The sequence below is a fragment of the Sciurus carolinensis genome, chromosome 2, assembly GCF_902686445.1.
Source record: "Sciurus carolinensis chromosome 2, mSciCar1.2, whole genome shotgun sequence".
NCBI classification, from domain to species: Eukaryota; Metazoa; Chordata; class Mammalia; order Rodentia; family Sciuridae; genus Sciurus; species Sciurus carolinensis.
Window position 1 is genome coordinate 20334947 of NC_062214.1, and position 24325 is coordinate 20359271.

The 24325-nt window shown below is 41.1% G+C and overlaps 1 protein-coding gene across 1 annotated transcript in view; it reads left to right on the forward strand.

Moving 5' to 3' along the window:
- Tti1 (TELO2 interacting protein 1) overlaps positions 1–24325 on the forward strand; it is a 44160-nt gene that overhangs the window by 2180 nt on the left and 17655 nt on the right. Inside the window, exons 2-4 of the mRNA XM_047541220.1 lie at positions 13342–15666; positions 20018–20215; positions 23548–23696. Of these exons, the coding sequence (XP_047397176.1) occupies positions 13374–15666; positions 20018–20215; positions 23548–23696 (2640 nt within the window). The 5' untranslated portion in view covers positions 13342–13373. The remainder of the gene's footprint in view (positions 1–13341; positions 15667–20017; positions 20216–23547; positions 23697–24325) is intronic.

A 24325-nucleotide genomic window follows, 5' to 3' on the forward strand; every position in this document is an offset into this window, starting at 1 on the left:
TGGCAGATGTCAAACTCCCTCTGATAACAAATCTCATATAAAGTGGCATTGTATTTGCATATATCCTATACATGTCCTCCTGTATAGTTTAAATAATCTCAGAGTAATTTATGGTACCTAATATAATGTAAGTGCTGTGTAAATAGTTGTCATTTTGTATTGCTTAGGAATAATAATGGGGAAAGTCAGCATGTATAGTACAGCTGCAGGGTTTTTTCCCTTTATATACTTTTGATCTATGGTTGAATTCGTGGATGTGGGACCCATAGAAACAGAGAACCAACTCTATAGATTGGTGTCCAAGAGGCAGTTTGGTTTATGATTCTGGAGTGCAAGGGAGAACTCTGGGCTAGAGAGAGAAATGTGGATATCATGAGGGGAAATAAGTACTGAAAAACCTGAGTCCTAGGACACATCAACATTAAGAGGTCTGGAAGATGAATATGTTATTATTATGTAACTTTTCTTCTTAAGTCTTTTAATATTAATTACACTGGTTGATTTTCAAGTATTGAGCCAGTCTTGCATCCTGAAATCCCTGCACACCTCACTTTGTCTTAGTGTATAATTCTTTTTATATACACTGCTGAATTATATTTCATGGTAATTTGTTTAGGATTTTTACATCTGTATTCATGAGGGAAATTGATCTGTAGTTTAAAAAGTTTTGTATTATCTTTGAGTTTGATACCAAAATAGTAGTAGCTTCATAAAAGGAATTGGAAAGTATTTCTTCCTCTTCTTTTTCTAGAAGAGATTGTGCAGAATTTGTGTTAATTTTTCTTTAAATGTTTGGTAGAATTTTCCAGTGAAACCATCTGGCCTGGAGATTCATATTCTCCCCTGTCCCCCAATGAAGTTTTAAATGACAAATTTATATGTAGGTTTTGGTAGTTCGTGTTTTAGCCATTTTGTCTATACAAAATGGATACGTCTTGGATATGGTCTGAATGTTCCCCAAGTCTGCATGTGAAATTTAATTCCTCTTCTGAGGCATTAGGAAGGCAGACAATCCAACTGTGACATTTAGAGGTGAGGCCTTTGAGTAATGATTTGGATTATTTAAGTTTATTAGAGTGGAACACCCGCCCCCCAATGATTGAAGTGGCTTTGTAAGATAAGAATAAGAGCACACTCACATGTATACTCCCTGCCTCTTGCCCTGTGATGCCCTGTGCCACCTCAGGAACTCTGCCAGCAAGAAGGCTGTCACTTGATGCAACTTCTAGATCTTGCACCTCTAGGACTATGAGCCAAAATAAACCTTTTTTTTTTAAGTAGCTTGCCTCAGGTATTTCCGTATAGTAACAAAAAGCAGATTAATACATTCTAAGTTGTCAAATATATTTTAAAAGTTATTGGTGGTATTCTGTATTACTCTTGAAAAATTTTAACTGATATTGGTAATTTATGATACTCCTATTTCTCCCTCTCTAACTCCTCCCCTCTCCACCAATCTTGCTAGAAGTTTGTCTATTTTATTGATGTTTTCAAAGAACCAGGTTTTTATTTCATTGATTTTCTTTATTTTCTGTGTTCAATATCATTAATTTTTGCTCCGATCTTTATTATTCCCTTTCATCTATCTACATTAGGTTTATTTTGCTCTTTTTCTAGGATTTTGAGAGGTGGACCTTTTAGATTTTAGTTTTGAGACCTTTTCCTTTTTCTAATATATGACTTAGTATTATAAATTTACCTCTTAGCTTGGCTGTTTCTCTTTCCACAGATTTTGATAAAATGTTATATTTTCATTTTCATTCATTTCTATGTATTTCTGTTTGTTTCTCTCAAGACTTCCTTTTTGTTCTGTAGATTATTTAGAAATGTATTGTTTAATTTCTAGATGTTTGGAGTTTTTTCCTGTTAGTTCTCTGTTAGTGTGCCAACCTTGATTCCATTGCAGTTGGAGAACATTCTGTATGATTTTAATTATTTAAAATTTGTTGAGGTTTGTTTTGTGGCTGAGCACATGGCCTATCTTTGTATATGTTCAATGGGCACTTGAATGTATATTATGCTCTTGTGTGGTGGAGTGCTCTTTAAATGTCATAGATCTTGTTGGTTTATGATGGGGTCAGGTTCTTATATCCTTGCTGATTTTCCATTCCATTATTTTGTTGAGAGAGGGATGTTGAAGTCACTACTCATACTTGTGGATTTTTATACTTCTTTCAGTTTTTTCCATTTTTGTTTTACATACTTTGTGGCTGTTTTATGCTTATAAAAAGTATTTGCTGAGATTTTCTATTTTTTCATTTGTTTGAAACATATTCATAATTCATGGAAATATTTTAATCATGGCTGCCTTAATATGTTTGTCAAATCTAACATCTTTGTCACTTCAGTGTTGATATGTGTTAAGACAGTATGATGAGTGATGTTTTGTTTTGTTTCTTACTGGAACCTGGACATTTGTATGTAGTGTTCAGAGACTGGGTTGTATTAAAGTCTTCTGTTTGGACTGGAAGTCCTGATAGTGCGCCTGCTCCAGTAGAAGTGGCCTGTTCCCTCACTGCCATCTGGAACTAGAAAGCCCAGGTTCCTCACTCAGCCTCCATGGCAACCAGGGAGAGCTCCCTGGTTCTGCCATTTAGAGGTGGGTATTCAGCTTCCCACTGAGCCTCCACTTACACTGTGGTGTGGTCACCTTGTCGCCACTGGGCAATGATGAAGGTCCTGACTTGTCACTAGACCTCTTCTGACACCTCCTCGATAAGGAGAAGGGTACCTTCTCCCCAAGTGGGTGTGGCAATGTAGGCTCCAGTGTGGCCCAACCATCACATATTGTGTGGGGTGATGTGGGACTGGGAAGGGCTCCTTACAGGGCTGGAGGGGTTGGAATTCTCTCCTCCTGCTGGACCTTCTCGGACACCACCCCTGGGAGCGTTGGGAGCATCTCATCACAACCTCATGGGAGTGGAAGTCTAGACTCCTCAGTCAGCCTGTGCTGGGGTGAGTGGGGCCATTGTATGTTCTCTAGTGTTTGATGGGAGTAGAACAGTTGTTGGCCAAACATTTATTGTCTTGCCAGGCTGCCCTGGCCCAGCCCTTCGGTCGCTGTGGGCTTTTTGTGCCTGTACCTGCTGTTGCTGCTTCAGCTCATGGTCAGGATCTACAAGGCAGAAAGAAAACCTATGTTGCTTGGTACCCTATCACTCCTCAGGTCCTTGGAACCCTAACCAGTTTGCTTGCCTGTCTCTGCCTTTCAGAGTTCCCTTATGTTTGTTTTAGATCTTTTGGTTCAGCTTAAGAGAAAGATAGGTGTTTCTATTCCATCTTCCAGAAGCACTTCTCTGTATCTCTGTGTGTGTGTGTGTGTGTGTGTGTAAACAGAATTTTATTCATAAAAATATTTAATTATAAATAAAGGGAATAAATATCCACATGCACATGTTAGTCACTTAGAGAGCTTTATGCCAGTTTCCAGTGGCAGGTGGGGGGTTGACGAGTGGGGATTTGGCATATATATTTCAATGTACACTCTTTTCTAAGTTAAGAACTACTTTTGTAGAATGTACTGCCTGCCAAAGAACTTCTTGTGTCGTGAAGGGGATGGGCATGTAAGGTTCCTGTATCACAAGGCAATTTCATAAATATTCTACAGAAGACAGGAGTAAATGAGGTACAGAGTGACCTGAGAGTGACTTCCAAGCCTCCACATTCTAGTATATGTACTTAATGTTCTGCAGAAATGTCCCCTTTGCAGGGCCAGCCCCTCTGGTGAACCTTTATCTCCCTTCTTCAAGAGCCTAGCACTGTGTATTGCACATAGTATACGCTAAAGAAACATTTCTAGGTAGAAGGAGGGATAGGTGGGAAGTGACAAAACCTCAGAGGATGCTGAAGGCTTAATGTCTGTCCAGCTTCTTTTACTTACTAAGCAGTGAGTTGGGGGGAACTGCCTGACAGACACTGTCCAGAGGCAGGGGAACAGGAGGGAAAGCTGCAGCACTAGAGCTTGCCATTCAGTGGAGAGACTGGGAAAAACTCACCTTTTTAATCAAAGACGGTAGTCCCCCAGCATACTCTGCTCTACTGCCAGGTGGAGAACTGAGCAAGGACAAGTCCCCTTTCATCACCAGGTGCCTGTGCTTGAGAAGGGAGAGCCTGTGTCGACTGCACACCTTGCAGGATTCCTGCCCCTGGCTGGTCATCACACTGACCTTATACCCTTTTAAAATCATAGATTCCCAAGCACACCTACCGGCCTTAAAAGAGACTTTGATTCAGCAGATTCGGTGGGAAGTTCAGAAATCTATACTTAAATCATTATTCCTTGATTCTGATAAATAGCCAATTGGGACTGGGTTGATACTCAACTGGAATCACAGTTGGGAGGCTGAAGCAGGAGGATCTCAAATTTGAGGCCAGCTTGGGCAACTTAGCAAGGACCCTGTCTCAAAATAAAATAAAAAGGACTGGGGATGTAGCTCAGTGGGAGAGTGTCCCTGGGTTCAATCCCCAGCACCACCCAACCCCCACCAAAAAACAAACAAAAACAAGTAAGCAGGAAGCTCTGGAGTGGAAGGAGCACATACTACCTTTGGACTCAGTCAGGTTGAGACGAATCCCTTGACTGACGCCTGCTTGCCTTGTGTCTGTCTAACCTCTCTGATCCTTGGGCTTCTCGGCCTATGGATGAAGAATTTATGTACGTGAAATACCTAGCAAGTGCCTGGCATATGATGGATTTTTTTCAGAAAAAAACATAAAATATATTCTCTTCCTCCTCTTTAAGAATTTGTGTTGGCATTTCTGTGATTGCCCCCCAAAACAAATACAGTGAGATTCTCCCCTGATAGATGAGATCAATCTGCAGGAATAATTGATCCCAAGAGAAGACGAATGTGGCGGTGACCTGAAGACTGCAGTTCAGACTTAGCTGGCACCAGAGTTCTACCAGAGAGACAGCCAGATCCGGGGTTATGGCCATTCATTCAACAAATATTTATTAAGCATCTGCTCTGTGCCAGAAACAGTAAGCAAGCCAGTCAGACCAAAATCACCGCCCCCTAGAGCCCGTAATTGAGTGAAGGGAGAGAGAATAAACAGGTAGATAATCCGGTTTGATGGGTGACACTAAGTACTGGGATGGAAAATTTAAAAGGCAGAGAAAGGAGGTGGGGCATGCCATGGTGGGGAGGTGAGAGGGTGGGCATCACTGAGAAGTCACATTTGGGAGAAAGCACTGCAGAGAGGCCGGGAGCAAGCCGTGGGTGACATGAGGGACCAGCGAGTGCGAAGCCCCCAAGTGTGCGCTTGCATCCGAATGTCACTCCAGGGTGAAGCCTGGCTTGTGGGCCTTGGTAGCATCTCTGCGGTCTTTTGACCTTTAGTAGGTGCTGTGACTTTCCTCCCTTCTGGGCAGTGCTTGTGATAGGCCTTTTGCTTTGAGCCACCCTTCTGCACAAGCCCTATTCCAACAGGAATCCTCCCTCCACGAGCACCTCTCTGTTGGTGTTCATTCTATTTCCAACTCCTTTGCACTTCTTCCCCACTTCCATTTCTGGCTTGCATGGTAATAATATGTACCTTTGACACACCATCTTATCCTGTGTCTGTAAAGTATAACACCTCGTCCTGTACAGACAATTCCATTTGTCTTCGCCTTCCATACACTGTGACCTGGGGATCTTACATAGCTCATCCTGTGACAAGACAGAGAGAGGTGGGGAGTCGGGGAAGAGGATTGCCTGCTTTCTACTTGCAGGTCTCTTCTGCCACCTCCGCTGGGCTACTCTAAACTAGGAGGCGTGAACAGCCAAGATCTGTTTATTCATGCGTTTTCAGTTATTATTGTTCGGCATGCCGTATCCTGGTGTCACTTTCTGGGCCAGGATGCTCCTGTTGATGTTAGCTATAGAACCGGCAAACTTTGCAGAAGTGCCACTTTAAATAATCAGGGTTGCACTTTATTGGAATAGAATCTAGGACTCCTAAGGCTCTAAATCTTCAGACAATTCCTTTTGTAATTGACGTATTGTCACACAAGTATGATTTCATGGCCATCCCATAAAGCTATATGATTGCCTTTTATAGTTATATCAACGTAGCAATGTGTTATACTGTCTTTCTTACAGAAATCTGGTTTATATATTTCTGAGCCTTAACCCATTCTTTAGAAGATCTCTGTGGTAAATCTTCATCTATATAACATTCCGTTGAGAGAATATAGCACAATATCCATTCTACTGTAGGTGGCACTTGAGTATTCTCCAATTTAGGGTGATTGTGAGGGTATATTCTAGAACACATCTTTTGAGAAACTTATGTATGCATTTCTGTTGGATATATATCAAAGAGTAGAATGGTTAGATCATAGAGCACACCTGTGTGCACCTTTAGACTGACAGCTGCCACAAAAGAATTCCTGAAGTAATCATACCAGTTTACGCATCCACCAGTATTGAGAGTTCTAGTTGGTTCATATCTTTGCTAATGCCTAATGTTTTCCTTTCCTTTTTTTTTTTCCTTTATTTTTTCAATTTAGCCATTCTAAATTGAATTTTCCTGACTGATAATGTTGAGTGGCCATCTACGTGTATTAGCGTTAGTATATCTTTTGCTATGATACATCTGTTCAAGTCCTTCTCCGTATTTCTTCTGAGTTGTCTTTTTCTTAATGGTTTATTTCTAAAATCTTTTATATATTCTGAATCTGAGCATTTTGTTGGATATAGAGCAGACATCTTCCTGACTTTGTAGGTTGCTTTTTTACTCTCATAATGGTGTATTTTGATGAACGGTTCTTATTTTTATTGTTGTGCAGTTTATCGATTATAGTACTGGGGATTAAACCTAGGGCCTCATGCACGCTAGGCAAGTGCTTTACCATTGAGCTATATCTCTAGGCCCCTTTTTACATTTTATTTTGAGACATGGTCTCTTTAAATTTCTTAGACTGACCTTGAATTAATATCGTCCCATCAACCTCCTGAGTACCTGTGGTATGCACAACCACACCTGGCCAATTTTTTTTTTTCTGTATCCTGTTTTTATATCCTGTTTAAGAAATCTTTACCTACTGCAAGCTCACAAAAATGTTCTTCTCTGTTTTCTTTGGAAAGCTTTCTTGTTTTCCGTTTTACATTTAAACCTGATATGAGATGAAATCTAGATAGAGAAAGCCACGCGCATGCATGTACACCACACACACACACACACACACACACACACACACACACAGTGTCCTTTTTTGCAGTTTTTAATTGCATGGTTTCAGTTACCTCTAGTCATCCATGGTCCAAAACTATGATTAATCTTAACTCTGAGGAGAGATCATGCATGCATAACTTTTACTCTAGTATATTGTTACAATTGTTCTGTGTCATGATTACTGTTAATTTCTTACTATACTTAGTTTATTAATTAAACTTTATCATAGACATGTATGTATAGGAGGAAACATAGTATATATAAGCTTAGGTACAATCTGTACTCAGAAATCCACTGGGGGTCTTGAAACATAACCCGCAGGATTTAGGTGACTACTCAGTATTTTTTCATGTGTATAGCTAGATGATGTGGCACCTCGAAATGAAAAGACCATTCTTTCTTCGTTTCATTGTCACCTTCCTCAAGTGTGTTGACCTAGATTTGAGCTCTGTTCTATGTGTAGTTCTATTTCCGGACTTTATTATTCTCCATTAATCCATTTGTCTTTCTTTATGTCAATTACACACTAATTATTGTACCTTTATAGTTAATGCTGAAATGGAATAGTGTAAATTTCCTAATTTCATTCCTCTTCTTCAGGATTGTCTTTGCTATTCAAGGTCATTTGCACTTCCATAACAATTTTAGAATCATGTTACTTTTTAAGAAGTCATACTGGGATTTTGCTTGGAATTATTTTGACTTTACCAGGGGCAATATTTGGGCTCCATGGGATACTTGCCATGGCTGGAGACGTTTTTCATTGTCACCCTGGGGGAGTGCTTTCAGTGCCTTGTGGATCTATGCACGGCCAAGTGCTCAAGGCCAGGAAGTGCTAAGTATCCTACACTGCACACAACACAGCCCTCCGCCAACAAATGACTATCCAGCCCCAAATGTTAATAGTGCTACTGCTGAGAAACTGACTTAATGTAGCCTCTGTTCTGGTAGGACTTCCGTCTGCCATCCTAGTGTTTGTTTTTTGTTTGGCTAATTGATTTTGCTTTTTCCTTATTTTTGTCTTCTCCTCATTTTTGCCTTCTTTTGAACTAATCAAAAATTGTATCCCATTTTTACTGCCTAGTGAACTTGTTAGACAGATATCCCTTTACAGTTATATTAAAGTTTATTCTACAGATTTAAACATGTGTTCAACATTTTTACATGCTATAGTCTAATGCAAATGACTTCACCATTTCCTGAAGCTACAGAGGCTTAGAACACAGCTCCTTCCCCTGCATTTGGTGCATTTTCATTATCTTGCATTTTAGTTTTACATATACTTCATCTACAGAAGACATAATATTGTTTTATACAGATTTTCTTTTATATTGACCTATTTCATTTCCTTCATTCCTACCTACAGTGCCGTGCTTCTATGTTCATTTTCCCATTTCATGTTTACCTTTAGTGTAGCTCTCATAGCAGAGAATTCCATCTGTTTTTTGTTTGTCTAAAAACATCTTTATTTTACATCCCCCTTCCCTGTAGTGCTAGGACTAGAGTCCACAGACTCGCACATGTTAGGCAAGTGCTCTATCATTGAGCTATGCCCTCAGCCATACCTTCATTTTTCAAAAAACGAAATTAAGGGTTGGTAGTTACTTTCTTATAGTAAAGATGCCATTCTTTTGATTTCTATATTTTGTCATTTCATTTGAAAAGTCAGTTGTCAGTCTTATTGTTCCACTGCTTTTAAGATTTTATTCTTTATTTTTGATTTTCAACAGAATGACTATAATGTGTCTGTGCCTCTCTTTGTATTGGTCAACTTGGGATTTGCTGAATTTCTTGAGTCTGTGGGTTGATCTCTTTCATTTGTTGTGAGCATTTTAGTTGCTTCTGCTTTATGTTCTATCTTCTGGGACTCTTATTCACAAGTGAGACCTTTCAGTGTATCCCTCCTGTTTTTTATCACCTGTGTTTGCTGTTATTTTTTCTTTGTTTGATTGAGTTTGGATATTTTTTATTGATCTATCTTCCAAATCATTAATCATGTCTTCTGCTAAGTCCAGGTTAGCAGAAGACAAACCTGTTAAAACCTTGCCTTGGGTTCTTAATTATAGATACTTCATTTCTTTGTTTTACGGTGTCCATTTGATTTTTTGTATAGATTTCAACCAATTCTGTGGTAAAATTCTTTACCCTTCTACTTACTTTATCCACATTTTCCTTTTGGGTATGTGTTTTTACTTGAAAAATTAAAAATTTTCAAACTTATTTTAAATAAAACCTTCCAAAGAATGATAGTTGTATGTAGAGAACATTAAAAAAAAAAAAAAAAGCAGTTGAGATTTATACCACCACATTTTAAACATGTTTAAAAGTAAACCTGTTTAAGAGTCTCCTTAAATAAACTATAATCCTGGAATTTAATAACTGTGTAATCAACTTTTAAGTATAATTACATAGGTTCAATTGAACTCATGTTAGAAAAGCATATCTTGGCTATCTTGGATTCTACTTGTCTAGTTCCAACTTCTAGCTTTAATATCTTCAAGTTACTTGTGAAAAAGAAGACAGCAATAAATAACATCTTAGGGTAAAAAGAGAGGTTACTTCAAAAGAAAAAAAGTGTTCCTTTCTTTCTTGACAATATTAATCTTGTTTATTTTAAAGGTCTTGACTGCTAACTCCAATATTTGGGTTACCTATGGATCTGCTTTTATTGTCTGCTTTTCCTCTTGCTTATCCAGTTCTGTGGTCTATATTCAAAAAATTCTTATTATGCATAAGACATTAAAAAGACTCAGTGGCACTAGGTAACATTATTTCCCATCAGAGAAGGTCCCTCTTTTGTTAGGTTGAGAGGTGGGGAGCTGAACACTTCAATTTAAGGAATTAAGCTGGGTCACTCTGGGTTGCAATCCTGAAAAGGCTCAAACCTTCTCTGGTTCATCCTTGTTGATGGAGGGCAATCCCCCAGGGCTGTCAATTGGGAGGTTAACAGGCAATCTGTCTCCTTGGACTTGAAAGACTTTCAGGGAATCACCTCTGCCCTCCAAAGGCTTTCAGCTTAGTTCTTTAAACTGCCACTTCATATGGATTCAAAATTTGCTAAATATCTTGAGGAAATACCAGCCAAGTGTTATCTCCCGTTTTGTCACTCTAACTTTAAAGAACACCAAAATACCTACTGGATTCTATACCAGTAGTCTTGTATTTTGAGGTCCCTCGAGGATGCAGTTATGTCTGTCCAGCCCTAACCATTGTGGATTCTGTCTCCTCAGTGACAGCCACGCCCTAACCCTGAGTCCATGTCCAGGATCAGCAAATGTACCAAGGGCAAAAAAAAGCAACTGATTATTGACTCACTCTGAACATTCTCCCTTCACTAAACTATTAGTCCATGTAGTCTGTGTTGCTCTGGAGACTTTAAGAAATGATTTCTGTAAATTATTGGACTTTGCTAGTCATCAACGTGAGTGTTGGCCTGCATATCCATACTATATCCTACTTGAAAGCAGAATTTGTACAGATGTTGTCAGGTGCCAGATGTTCTTCTAGGTTTAGAATTGCCCCTGACCTCAAAGAGCCCCATGTAAAGTAGGTAAGACATTTGTACAAGGAATGCAGCTTGTTCATAATAGAGGTGCATACAGTGGTAGGAGAAAGGAGACAAATATGGAATAGCACCATCTTTTTAGAAATTGTATAATTTTACATAATTGCTGTTTAGCATTCAGGGAGTGATACGAGTGATGAAGTTGGTGAGCTAGACAGGGTCCTATAAGCTAAAAGGTGTTTGTACTTTTGTCGGGCTATGGAAAAGTAGTTGAAGAATTTTAAACATGGAAAAGAGTGATCAGAAAAATCACTTAAGCATCAGTTTCAAATGTGGATTCAAGAAGGGCAAGCACACGGGACATGGGACCAGAGAGGAAACTGTTGTAGTCAGCCCACCGTGACATATGTGATGATCATCATCGGTGATGAAATGGAATAAGGACCATAAGTCACCAAGGAATCACGACAGAAAAAGCAGACGAGTTCGGTTTTGGACCTTGTGTTCCTATTTCATCAGTGCTGTTACAGTTTTTGTCCTATCATCTGAGGAGATAATTTGGACTACCACTCTTTGGTCCCCAAGTTATCTTCATGAAACTCCTAAAGTTAGTAAGAGACACAGAGCCCAGGCCATTGCCTGCACACCAGCTTTAACAAGAGACCCTCTGATTTTGTTTGTTTTATATATTGAGCTTCCACTTAAACATTTTATTTGAAGAAAATTTTTCCTTGCTAAAAGGAAAAAAAATATATCGTTTGCTTTTTCACTCATTTTCTCATCTTGGGTCTCTGTTCTGTTTGTACAGTCATTTCTCAGACATCTTCTGGTGGAATATATGGCTGATTCCTTCTCCAAATCCTTGCATATTGTTCTTCCACCTTGACAGGCAAATATCTTAGCTGTTTTTAGTTTTTAGAGGCCACCACCCTTTATTTACAATCAGAAGGTGCTATTCCACTGTCTTCTAAGATCCACTGTTTCAGATGAGAAGTTCAAAGCCAGTCTCTTTTTTCATAAGTTATTTGTTTCTTCCTGAAAGTGTGTATGGATTACACTCAGTAATCCAGTGGTGGGTACCTCGTGCAGGAGGTGGCGTAGCGGCCTCTGGATCATCAGTGTGAGAGCTGATGACCATGACATTTTTCTAACCTGCAATCAGGAGGATTTGAGCTTCTTCCTTTTCCTGGCTTCTTGGGACCACAGAGACCAAGAGATTTCTCCCCCAGAAGCCTCACAGAGACTGACAATGCCCTTCCTCACAAGAGTCCCTGGAGCTCAGTGGACCAGACTCTCTAGGGTTTAAAGAGTCTCATTTGTGCCCTAGAGACCCCTGTTATGGAAGAGGGGGAAAAAATCCAATACCAGCTTTCTGTGGACTGAGCAGGTCTTGACCCACCCACCACACACCACCTGCCTACAAGTCCTATAGCCACTGGGTTCAAGTGCACTTATTGAGTTGTGGATAGACAGGCAGCAGGGAATTTCTTGTCATTGTCTTTTCAGAAACCCTAGCGAACAGAGAAGGAAAAAGAGAAAGACCCCCAGACTAGATCATCTGTAAACCTCCATCCAGGGCCAACATTTTAGGGTTATACACATTTATGGTTTCCAGCTTCAGCTCAATCCTCAGTACCCTTGAATCACACTTTTTGTCTTCCCAGCAAGCCCTGCTTCCCCAAAGGGTATAGGAAACTTTATTTCTCTCCTCAAGCCCTATGTTAATCCCCCTTCTTGTTCACAGTCAGCCCATGACTTTGAATTTTTCCTCACAGACAAAAGAAAGACTCTCAGGTATTAAGTTGCTCAGCATCTGCTCCTACCTATAAACTCACCTCCTTTGCCTACCCTTTTTCCATCCTGCAGGAATCTCTTCTCCCATGATTTCCGTGTAGTGTACATTCCTGGTTTTCCCATCTCTCTGGGCACTCTCATCTATTTTGCATTGCCTTCAGTCTCACCCAGCTCTGATCCTTGTTCCATGTTCCCAGCTGCTAGGAGATCTTTTCATTGCATAAAGTTGATTATATAACCTCACACACTAACAGACCTCTCAATGACAAGAACAGGCAAAAGGACTCTAGTGTTGAGTCAGAACTGTGGAGGGAATAGGAATGGATTGCACAGGGGCCTGAGGGAACCCTCTTGGGCACTAGATACCTTCTCTGTCTTGCTTTGGGTAGTGCTTCTGTGGGTCTGTACGTAAAAATTCACTGAGCTCTACATTAAGACAGTACGTTGTATGCAATGTAGTCCTCAACTTTAAAAAGATAAAACCTTCAATGACTCTCTGCACCAGCACAGTTAAAACCCAAACTCCTTAGAGTAGTGCACAGATGCCTGTTCATTCCTCCCCTGTGTTGTGGTTTGAGCTTCATCTTCCTGTGCATCCCATCCTGGCTCTTGCAGGGATATGACTCTTCCACACTCCCTTAGGACCCCACGCCGAAGGCTATCCTAATCCTTAAGAGACTGTGAGTTTACTTCCCTCACTAGACTGGAGGCTTCTGAAAATATCAGCTGTCTCTTTCCAATTTCTTTTCTCCCCTAGTGTCTTGGCCAGTGGTTGACACATAGGCCTCCTTAAATGCCTGTTGAATGAATAAATGCAAGTTCACCTCATATTTGCTTCGAACTTGACCCTCTTTACCAAAACGTTTCCTTCCTCCTGCCTACAGGATGTTCCCTCAGTGAGAGGAAGATTTGCACAATGGCAGTTTTTGATACTCCTGAGGAGGCCTTTGGTGTCTTACGTCCAGTCTGTGTTCAGCTCACAAAGACCCAGACAGTGGAAAATGTGGAACATCTGCAGACACAATTACAAGCCGTGAGTGACAGTGCCCTACAGGAACTTCAGCAGTACGTCCTCTTCCCCTTGCGATTTACCCTCAAGACCCCAGGTCCCAAAAGAGAGAGCTTGATCCAGAGTGTGGTGGAGTGCCTCACGTTTGTCCTCTCTTCAACATGCGTGAAAGAGCAAGAGCTTCTCCAGGAACTCTTTTCGGAACTTTCTGCCTGTCTATATTCGCCCAATTCCCAAAAACCTGCAGCTGTGTCAGAAGAGTTGAAATTGGCTGTGATCCGGGGACTTAGCACCTTAATGCACTCGGCTTATGGGGACATCATTCTGACTTTTTATGAGCCCTCCATCCTTCCTCGATTAGGATTTGCTGTGTCTTTGCTGTTAGGTTTGGCAGAACAAGAGAAATCAAAGCAAATTAAAATTGCTGCCTTAAAATGTTTACAAGTTCTACTCTTTCAATGTGATTGTCAAGACCATCCAAGGTCCTTGGATGAGATTGAGCAACAGCAGCTGGGGGATTTGTTTGCTTCTTTTTTACCTGGAATCTCAACTGCACTAACAAGGGTTATTACAGGAGATTTTAAACAAGGTCACGGCATTGTTGTATCTTCTCTAAAGATCTTTTACAAGACAGTGTGCTTCATTATGGCTGATGAACAGCTCAGGAGAATCTCAAAGGTCCAAGCAAAACCTGCAGTGGAGCATAAAGTTGCAGAGCTAATGGTTCATAGGGGAGCAGATTGGGTGAAAAATACTGGCGACAAGTTGGCAATCCTTATTAAAAAGATAACTGAGTGCATTTCAGTTCACCCACACTGGAAGGTGAGGTTGGAACTGGTAGAACTTGTGGAGGCGCTTCTTTTGGAGTGCAGTCAATCACTAATTGAGTCTGCTGGTTCCCTCCTGAAGGCTTTAGTGGGCCTAGTAAATGATGAGAGTCCTGAAGTTCAATCCCAGTGCAATAAAGTTCTGAGACATTTTGCAGATCAGAAAGTAGTGGTGGGCAACAGAGCCCTTGCTGACATCTTGTCAGAAAGTTTACATTCCCTTGCCACATCTCTTCCCCGCCTAATGAACTCACAAGATGATCAGGGCAAATTCTCCACTCTCTCCTTGTTCCTCGGTTATCTAAAACTCTTGGGCCCAAAAGTAAACTTTGTCCTCAACTCTGTGGCCCATCTCCAGCGCCTTGCCAAAGCGCTCATCCAAGTTCTAGAACTAGATGTGGCTGACGTCAAAATTGTAGAGGAGCGGCGGTGGAATGCTGAAGACCTGGATGCCTCTCCAAATGCCTCATCTGCGCGGCCATGGAACCAAGTCCAGAGGAGATACTTCCGATTCTTCACTGATGAGAGAGTGTTCCTGCTCTTACGGCAGGTTTGTCAGCTTCTTGGTTATTATGGGAACCTTTATTTGCTTGTGGATCACTTTATGGAACTGTACCACGAATCTGTGGTTTATCGGAAGCAAGCCGCCATGATCCTTAATGAACTGGTTACAGGAGCTGCTGGACTGGAGGTGGAGGATCTTCACGAAAAACACACTGAAACGAGCCCAGAGGAACTGAGAGAGATTGTGACGTCTATACTTGAAGAATATATAAACCAAGAAAACTGGTATTTGGTTACCTGTATTGAAGCTGAGGAGGGAGAGGAGCTAAAGAAGCAGCCATGCCTCCAGGCCATCACATCCAGTGTGCACACCCAAGTTCTTTCTTCTCCAGCCTTCTCAAAGCCAAGTCCCACTATCTGCTCCATGAACAGCAATATCTGGCAAATATGCATCCAGTTGGAAGGGATTGGCCAGTTTGCATATGCACTAGGAGAAGACTTTCGTTTGCTCTTGATGTCAGCCCTCTATCCAGTACTGGAGAAGGCTGGAGACCAAACATTGCTTATTAGTCAAGTGGCTACGAGAACTATGGTAGATATTTGCAACGCTTGTGGCTATGACTCCCTGCAGCACCTGATCAATGAAAATTCAGATTATTTGGTGAATGGCATCTCTTTAAATCTGCGCCATCTAGCTCTGCACCCTCATACCCCAAAGGTCTTGGAAGTCATGCTACGGAACTCAGATGCTAGCCTGCTTCCTTTGGTGGCAGATGTGGTTCAAGATGTCCTGACTACCCTGGACCAATTTTATGATAAGAGAGCTGCTTCTTTTGTCAGCGTTCTGCACGCCTTACTGACAGCATTAGGTACACTGAAGCTCTTTTTAATGCTAATTGGTGTAATAGGACTCACTATCCTAGTTTGCCTGGTCTTATTTTTTCAGTGTTTATGGTTATGCTATGAAGAACATTTGAAAGATTGTCTCTCCAGAGCCATGTGTTATGATGGGGTTCCAGTGTTTATTTTTTATATTTTCAATAATCTTATCATCAAAAAAAATTTTTTTAAAAAATAATCTATCATCTATTGAGCTCTTGCTCTGAGCCAGGGATGTAAACCCTATAAACTAAATATAAACATTTTTATTTCACAAATAAAAAAGCTAAGACTCAGTGAGATCCTACTTAGCCAGGGTCACACAATTAATAAGGGATAAAAATCAGGATTTATGACAATTTTATTCTTTCCAATATACCAAATTGCTGCTGCTGATATTTAGTGTTAGCAGTATCTATGCTAATGGAGAACAGAAATAGCATGAATAATTCAGTCCACAGATGGCTAGAACAATACTGGCCAATAAAACTTTCTGCGATGATGGTAATACTCTATCTGTTCTGTCCAATACTATAGCCACTAGCCACACGTGGCTAGTACTACTGGGAAATTGAATTTTTAATTTTGTTTGATTTTAATAGCTACATGTAGCTGGCATAGTGGTGGATGTCATAATCTCAGTGACTTAGAAAGCTGAGGCAGGAGGATTGCAAGTTTGAGACCAACCTTAGCAACTTAACCAGACCCTATCTCAAAATAAAAAAATAAAAAAGGCTGGGGATGTAGCTTAGTGGGTTTTGTCATCTGTACCACAAAAATAATAAATTATAGCTACGTGTAGCCTCATATACCATACTAGACACAGCAGATCTAAAAATTTCCTTTGAACCTTTTAATTGAGTGAGTTGGTTTGCATTTCTCTTCTCTCTGATGCTGTAGGGTGCCTGCTGGAAATGTTAGCCACCACTAGAATGGCAAAATTTTGGACCATAAGAAAAAGAATCCCTCAACTGGACAGTCTTTGAAAGAAAAAACAATGAGCTATGGTGCCTTTTATCTATAGAACATATCTACATATTTGTTTCAGCACTGCTAATAGTCTCTGAGGCAAGCGGAAAGGTCTTGGATCTCATTTTGGTGGATGACAAGCCAAGGCCATGTAAGAAACTTTCTCATGTAAGGTGACTGGGGCAGGAACTGTGCTCTGCCCACTAGCTGATGCTATTTCCGGTGTTCGTTCATTCATGAACATTTACATACAGCATAAATGTTCTTTTATTCAGTGAAGAGTGTTTGCCATGTGTCAGACACTGTGCTAAGTAATGGGAATATAGCAGTGGACAAGATGAATAAACTCAGCTGTCCTGCTCCTGCAGAGGGGATGATAAACAAATCCTTAAACAAACTCACTGCAGACTCTGATAAGCACCGTGAAGGAAACAACTCCTGGATGCGAGAGAGTACCAGAAACAGGCTGCTTTAGGTGGAGTGGTCAGGGAGGACCTGTCAAAGTGACATGACACCAAAACCAAGACCTGAAGGATGAGAAGGGCCCATCAGCACATACAGTGCTGCCATGATGTCTGTGTAATTTGTAAGAACATTAAGGCAAAGGGAACAGCAGGTGCGAAAGCGTAGAGGAAAGAAGAGGATCAGGGTGTTTGGAGAGTAGAGAAGAGGTCATTGTGGAGAGAGTGGTGCAAGATGCAGTTGGAAAGGAGGGCAAATTCTGCAAGGCTTTTAGGCCAAGGGAAGGAGTTTGGACTTTGCAATCATTCACAGTCTTACTTGGTGGCTGGCTATCACTGAGGAGGCAGCTATGAATGAGACCCACCTAGGCCAGCACTCATGGAGCCCCTCTTGAGACTGGCTAGCTGCTTAGACATTGCAGACTGGGACTGGCTTCCCTGGGCCATATAAGCCCCACCATTACTACTTTGGGGAACTGTACTATGTTTCAATTTGAAATTTAAACAAGTATATTACCAAAAGGCCTATGAAATATATCCTTCTGGGAGGTATCTCAATTTGGGTCTTGAAAATTGAATTGCTTTAGATTGGTGATGTCTTTGGTCATATCTGAAGGAGGAAAGTTAAGAAATCCTGTCTAGTACCTTTTTTTTCTAGTTGAGGTGGAGGAAGGAAGGTATCCACTACAGAAGGGAAAATGAAGATGGTCAGGAATGACCCTGGAACATCCTAAGAAAACAAGCAAAATTGGAGATAACTTTTTTGCAAGTTTTGAAACAGCCAAGAGTACACTTGAATTTTTGAATAGTAAGTAGTGAGGTTGGTACTGTCACTCAGGAGTCAAAGTAGCACTTGGTGCTGGCATTGTTGTTTGGCATCAGTTGTCTAACTGCTGGCCTCTGTGGAGAGGAGAGTGGCAGTGTGCTCTCACAGAACTTCTGAAAGGTCTTAAAACCCAGTACATGTTGTCGGAAATTGAGGACCCATACAGGCAGTGTTGCTCACGCAGTGACTAAAAGGTGCCATAGAGGGCTAACGCGCTGAACTCATCGCAGGAAAAGGCAGGATAGGTTGGAAAATGAGAAAATATGACAGATACTCTAGAACCTGGAGATTGTGCCATATCCACACACAGAGCTGCTCGTTCTTTCTGTGGCTGCCTCATATCCTGCTGTGGGGCTGCGCCATTCTTTATTTAACCAGCCCTTTCTTGGGAGATGTTTGGTGTTTTCTAATATTTTGCCCCCACATACACACACACCCAAAATAAAATTGCTGTGAATATCTTTATAGGTCAATATATCAGTAGAGTAAATTCCTGAAAAAAATGCTAGTTTAAAGGGTATTACAATTAGATTTCTGATTGAGAGTATCAAATTGCTCTCCTAAGCGGTTGTACCAATTTAAACTCCATCAGCAATGTAAAAGAGTGCCAGTTTTGCCACGCCCTCACCCACACTGTATTTACCAAGCTTTTGATCTCAGCTAGTGCAATAGGAGAAAAATAGCACCTTATTGTAGTTTTAATTTGCATTAAGAGAGGTTGAGCTTCTTTTCATATGTTTAAAAGCCATTAGTGAGCAAAGACATTTTAACATCTGGCACTAGCCTAGAATCTAGAAATAATCTTTGCATTGAGTCCTGTTCTGGCGGTGTAATTGCTGGATCCAGGCTTTAACTACTTAGGAGCCAATCCCTTCAAGTGTACTAAATACCTGATTTACACCTGGGAATAGAGCATTGAAGAAACGTCGTAATCGATTATTCTGGATAGGAACCTCCAAATACTGGATCAAAGGCCGTCATTTCAAGTTCTTGCTGTCTGCTCGTTGGCCTGTCATTTCTGTCTGCTGTCACCCTGGCTCTGTGCAAATGCTCCTTGATGAAAAGGAGATTAGCAGGTGCTAAAGGTCATGACAGTCTCTCCCTGGTATCTGCAAAAAGAAGGCCCTGGACCAGAGCAGTGATTTCCAGGCTATGGGATGTTTGTTGTTATTTTATTAAGGATTGAGTCTTTTTTGAAATGAAGCCTTTGAGCAACCTTAATGTTTAAAAAATGGTTGAAATTAGAGTTGCTCTGGTTGAAGAAGGAATGGAGACCCTAGGACACACCACCACCATTACCTTTAACCTACTGCCTCTTGGTGTCCTCCCTGTTGTGATTCCTGGGACATCACGACACCATTTGAAATCCCCTGGAGTCAGTGATGTTTAGGTTTGTCCTGTGAGAATGCATCGGAGGCACTGGAGCATCACTGAAGAAGGGAAAGCTTTGGAGAAAATTAGCCAAAGCAGTGGATAGTGGAAATACAGGTGGGACTGTCTTCTACCGAGCAGTGTATCTGTATTCAGAACTTTATCACTTGTATACATTCTCCAGTCTTGTGTATTGTTTCATTCAGCGTGTATTTTGAGCACCCACCCTATGCTAGCCATATTGGAGTAACCTCTAATGGAAGAGTCAGGCGCCAAGCATTACCCACAAAATAAATACATGGTTGCAAACTGTGATGAGTTGATATGAAGGGAAACATGGTGCTGTATAAGACATTGGATAAGGGACCTGAGCTAGGGTGAGGAGGGAAGGGATTACTGTACTGCGCAGGTTCTAACTGTACTGAGACGTGAAAAGTGATTTGGAATTAGAGGTAAAGTAAGGAGGAAAGTAAAGTATTTCAGACAGCAGCGACATATGCAAAATTTCTCATGGAGGAAAATGCTTGACACATTGGAAGAACTGGAAGATAGTAAGTTATCAGGCAACTGGAATGACAGAAAATGATGTCGCAGAGACAGGCAGGGAGGGCCTAGATGTGGGGGGCCATACAGGCCATGGCAAAAGGCTTTTTCTACTTATGAGTGCTAATGCCTGTTATTAATGACCAAGGTAATCTTTACAACACTCTGCAGCCCAGTGGTTCTCAGACACAGGAGATGCGGAGCAACTCCAGGAGCGAAGTTTAGAGGAGGAGGGAAGTCATTCATGCCAAACACCAACACCCCTTGAGAACAGCACTACAGCCGAGCATGTTGAACAGTTCGTGCTGAACTACCTCAAAGAGAAGGATGTGGCAGAGGGAAATGTCTCAGATTTTGACAATGAAGAAGGTAACTATTATGTATTTTGGCTTAACTAGTTCTTTCTCTTTGAAACAAATTATTATAAAAATCATGAAACATCTTCCTGAAAGTTTGAAAATAAGCTGTCATTCATAAGCCCACCATACCAATACAACCATTATATTTTGTGTGATCTTTTTCCATTCTTTTTTGTTACAGACCTATCTGCAGGTGCTTGTTTGGCAGTCCTGGGGAGGGAACCCAGGGTGCTGTGCATGCTGGGCGAGCTCCGCCACCAAGCCAGCCCTCAGCACCCTGCAGCCCTCGTTTAAATGCAGCATACCCTTTTTGTGCTTAGTTATATGCAGTGCTCCATGTTGCTATGGAGTTTTCATAATTAATGTTTTAATAGCTGCCACTAAGTATCCATCCCCCCTTGGGAAGTTTAGGTTGCTTCTAGCTTTCTCTGTAATAAATAGAGCTGCAGTGGATGATTCTGTGCATGTGATCTTTTCCTTCTTGCATATCTCTTTATAAATTCCCAGAAGTGGGATTTCTGGGTCAAGGATATGAACCTTATTTAATGCTTGCCAAATTGCCTTCTAAAAAGGTTGTATTAATTTATACCTTTCCTTCAGCATTGTAGGACTGATACTCATTTCACCACAACCTCGCCAACATTGGCTTTTACCAATTTTGCTTTTTCCTAAATTACAAGGTAACCTTGAATATGTTTCTATATGCTTCTTTCCTGACATTCTTCTCTTATGCTCATTGTCTATTCAAATGCTTTATCTATTTACTTATTGGTAGGAAAAGAGTCCAGTGTTTTTCTTACCTATTTATATGATAAAGGAGAAGAGAGTTCAGGCTAGTAGCAGCTCTGGCCTCTTGTTTTATTCACAAACTCAATCTGGAGCTTCAGGTCACAGAAGGATTAATAAATTATTAGAATCTCCTCTGCAAATATAAAATGCCAAGTCATAATGAGCTTGGTGGTCTCGGAACTATCCTAAATCGAACTGAGTCCCAAATTAGTTTGTTAGGTTGAAATTGAGCAGATTTCTTTTTTTTTTCTCCCCCTCTTTTTTTCCCCACCTCCAGCTTCCCTTCCTTCCATCTATACTGTGAAGATTTTGGTGAACTGAAGCCAATACTTCAAGATAACAGGAGCTTGATGCACTAACTACAACAAATTTCTTCTAAACAGAAAGGCATCACAGAGCACAAATAGTGATTTATGCAGAGTTGAGTCATTGCTGTCCCCAAGGACAGAGTTTTCTGATGAGAAATCTGTCAGACTTTTTCTTCTTAGGTTTTGTTTCTTGATCGAACCAATCCTTTTTGTGAACTATACTCCTTACCCAAACCTAGGATCCCTGAAGAAGGGAAGGTATCTTGATCCTTCATAATCAGGATTTGCCATTCTGGTTTAAATTTTAAGCACTGTCAGGAAAGCTCTTTGTTCACAATTAGGATCTTCTGGTTCTAGTGGATGCTGGCAAGGAGCAGACAGAATGAATCAAACCCTCTTCCAAAACCAGAAAATCCACATCCCTCAAATACATTCTGCAGTAGGTGAATTTCAAACAACAAACCCTCCTCTGGGAAAAAAGCGTAGCCGTAGCATTCTTAGAATTACCATTCATCAAGTGCACATCCCATGCTTGGCATTATGAAGAATGTTCAGCTTGATGTTGGTTTGACACGAGCATTTTGTTTTAACCACATAAAAGCACCTATCTAAGGTCCCTTCCTCCAAGAAATCCCAGCATTCTACAAATGGATTTTCATTTATCTTTTCAGCATCTCTTAGAGAAAGGTGCAGCCTCTACTATGGGATTCTATTTTTCCAGCAGAGGAAACTGAAATGGGAAAAAATTAAGGGAGCAGTACTCAGCTCAATGGAAATGAGTACAGCTAGTAATAGTGGTTTAGGGATGGGATGAAGCTGTAAGTAGACAGGAAAATTTTTCAGGAAAGGGATTTTGGCCTAGATTTCATGCAACCCAAGTCTTTCTGGTGTTGTTTTAACTTCTAAACTTACATCTGTTTCATACAACACAGCACTCTAGGCAGTGAGAGAATGGTAATAGCTGGTGACATTATGTCATTTAAACCTCTAACAAGTAGATGAGATATATATATATATATATATATATATATGCTTTTCCCTTTTATCCAGGTGAGGTAATGTAGGATGGGAGAAATTGCTTGTAGAGGCAAAACTTGCCCCAGTCCCCTCTGGCCAAACCCCATGTACTCTGTATTGTACCAAGCCATCCTGGTACCAGTTTGTACCAAGCCATCCTGGTACCAGTTTGTACCAAGATGAGTAAGGCTTGATGCTGGCATCAGAAGCTCTCCCAGCTGGTGGGAAAGATACATGCCGACCCCCTCCAGGCAAAGGACAAACCAAAAGGAAGAAGAGGGCAAAGGGCAGAGAAAGCCCAGCTCCAGGGCTCCAGATCAGAACTGTGCCCTCATATGGTTTTATTTAAATATTTATTCATAGAAATTTAGAAAAGACCAGAGCTATAGGAAAATAATTTAAATCACCCATTATCTCACAACCCTGCTATGAATATTTTGTCATGTTCCTTCCCATAGTGTTCATACTGCATGCACATTTTAATATCATGCTTTTTCTCTTTTTAACAAGGAATTATTTCATTTGTCATTAAAATTCTTGCATTTCCCCCTTGTCATTAAAACCCTTGCTAATCGTAAATTTTAAAGACCTTGTTACTTACCACTGTTAGACTGTACTGTGGTTTATGTAGCATGTGTGTCTTAGTCTATTGGTGCTGGTCGAACATGGGACCTGAGACTGGGTAATTTATAAAGAACAGAAATTTGTTTTCTCAGAGTTCTGAGGCTGAAAAGTCCAAGATCAAGCTGCTGGCAGCTCAGTTATCTGGTAAAGGCTGTTCTCTGCTTCCAAGATGGTGCCTTGTTGTATCCTCCCTAGGGAGGAACACTTGTTCTCATTGGCAAGAAGCAGAAAGGCAGGCATGCTGCAGGAAACCTCTTTTATAAGGTTCTTGATCCTGTTCACACGGAGAGGAGTCCTCATGGCCTAATTATATCTTACATGTCCCACCTCTTGATACCATCACATTGGCCTTTGAGTTTCAGCACCTGAACTTTGGAGAGAACACATTTAAACCATACAAGAGTTTTTCCCAGTTTTTAGCTGGTAGTTAATGCTGTTGCAGGCATCCTAACTTGTACAGTATGACCCAAATTTCAGATGGTTCCCTTAAGATCTGCTCCTAGACGTTTTCCTCTAAGTCTTGTTCCTGAGTCTAAAGCTCCAGATCAAACTGGATTTGGGCACCTCTCAAAAACCACTGTCACCAATCATGCTGTTTTTCCAGAGGAGTTATCAGACCCTCCCAAGGTAGACGAGAATGACACCCTTCCAGATGCGGAGCCGCCACTTCCAGTGCAGATCCAAATAGCCAGGGACGTGATGGAGCGCTGCATCCACTTGTCGTCGGATAAAAGTCTGAAAATCCGCTTGAAGGTCAGTGTGCAGCCCCTTCTCTGCATTCACAGAGCAGCAGGACTAAAGTGTATCTGGCTGGCAGTGACTACGTGGTGAATAAGGGACTTCCCTTATCTCCTGGTCCATGTGTGGTGGCTAAGAGAGGGCATCAAGAGGAATTTATCTGAGGGACGACACTTTCACATCTTTCTATGTCAGCTCAGATGCCAAGAGTCCCCTACATTAAAAACCACAATGTCTTGAGGATTCATTGAATCTCCAAAGGAAACAAAGTCATTGCTTTAAAAGGATATCATTTTCTGAGCTGACGCAGTGCTGGATGAAGGTTTAAATACTTTAAAGTGGTCATTTTGCAAACCTGACCCTTATCTCCTCTTCTGTTTCTGTTTTCCTCCTGGGAAAAGCCCCAACACTTTTCATAAAACTACACACTTGTTTGTTGGCAGTTTCCCAAGTGAATACCCCATCCGCAAAGACTTAGAATTTCTAATAGTGACTCAATCACAGGGCCTGGGGTGAGGTGTTAGCATTGGCCAGGCCTTCAGAATCATTTCAGAGATCTTATAGCCAAAGGAAAGCAACATTCTCCCCCACCCCAACCTGGGGGGAGGAAAAACTGGCTTAGTGACTCGCTCTAGCACTGAGAG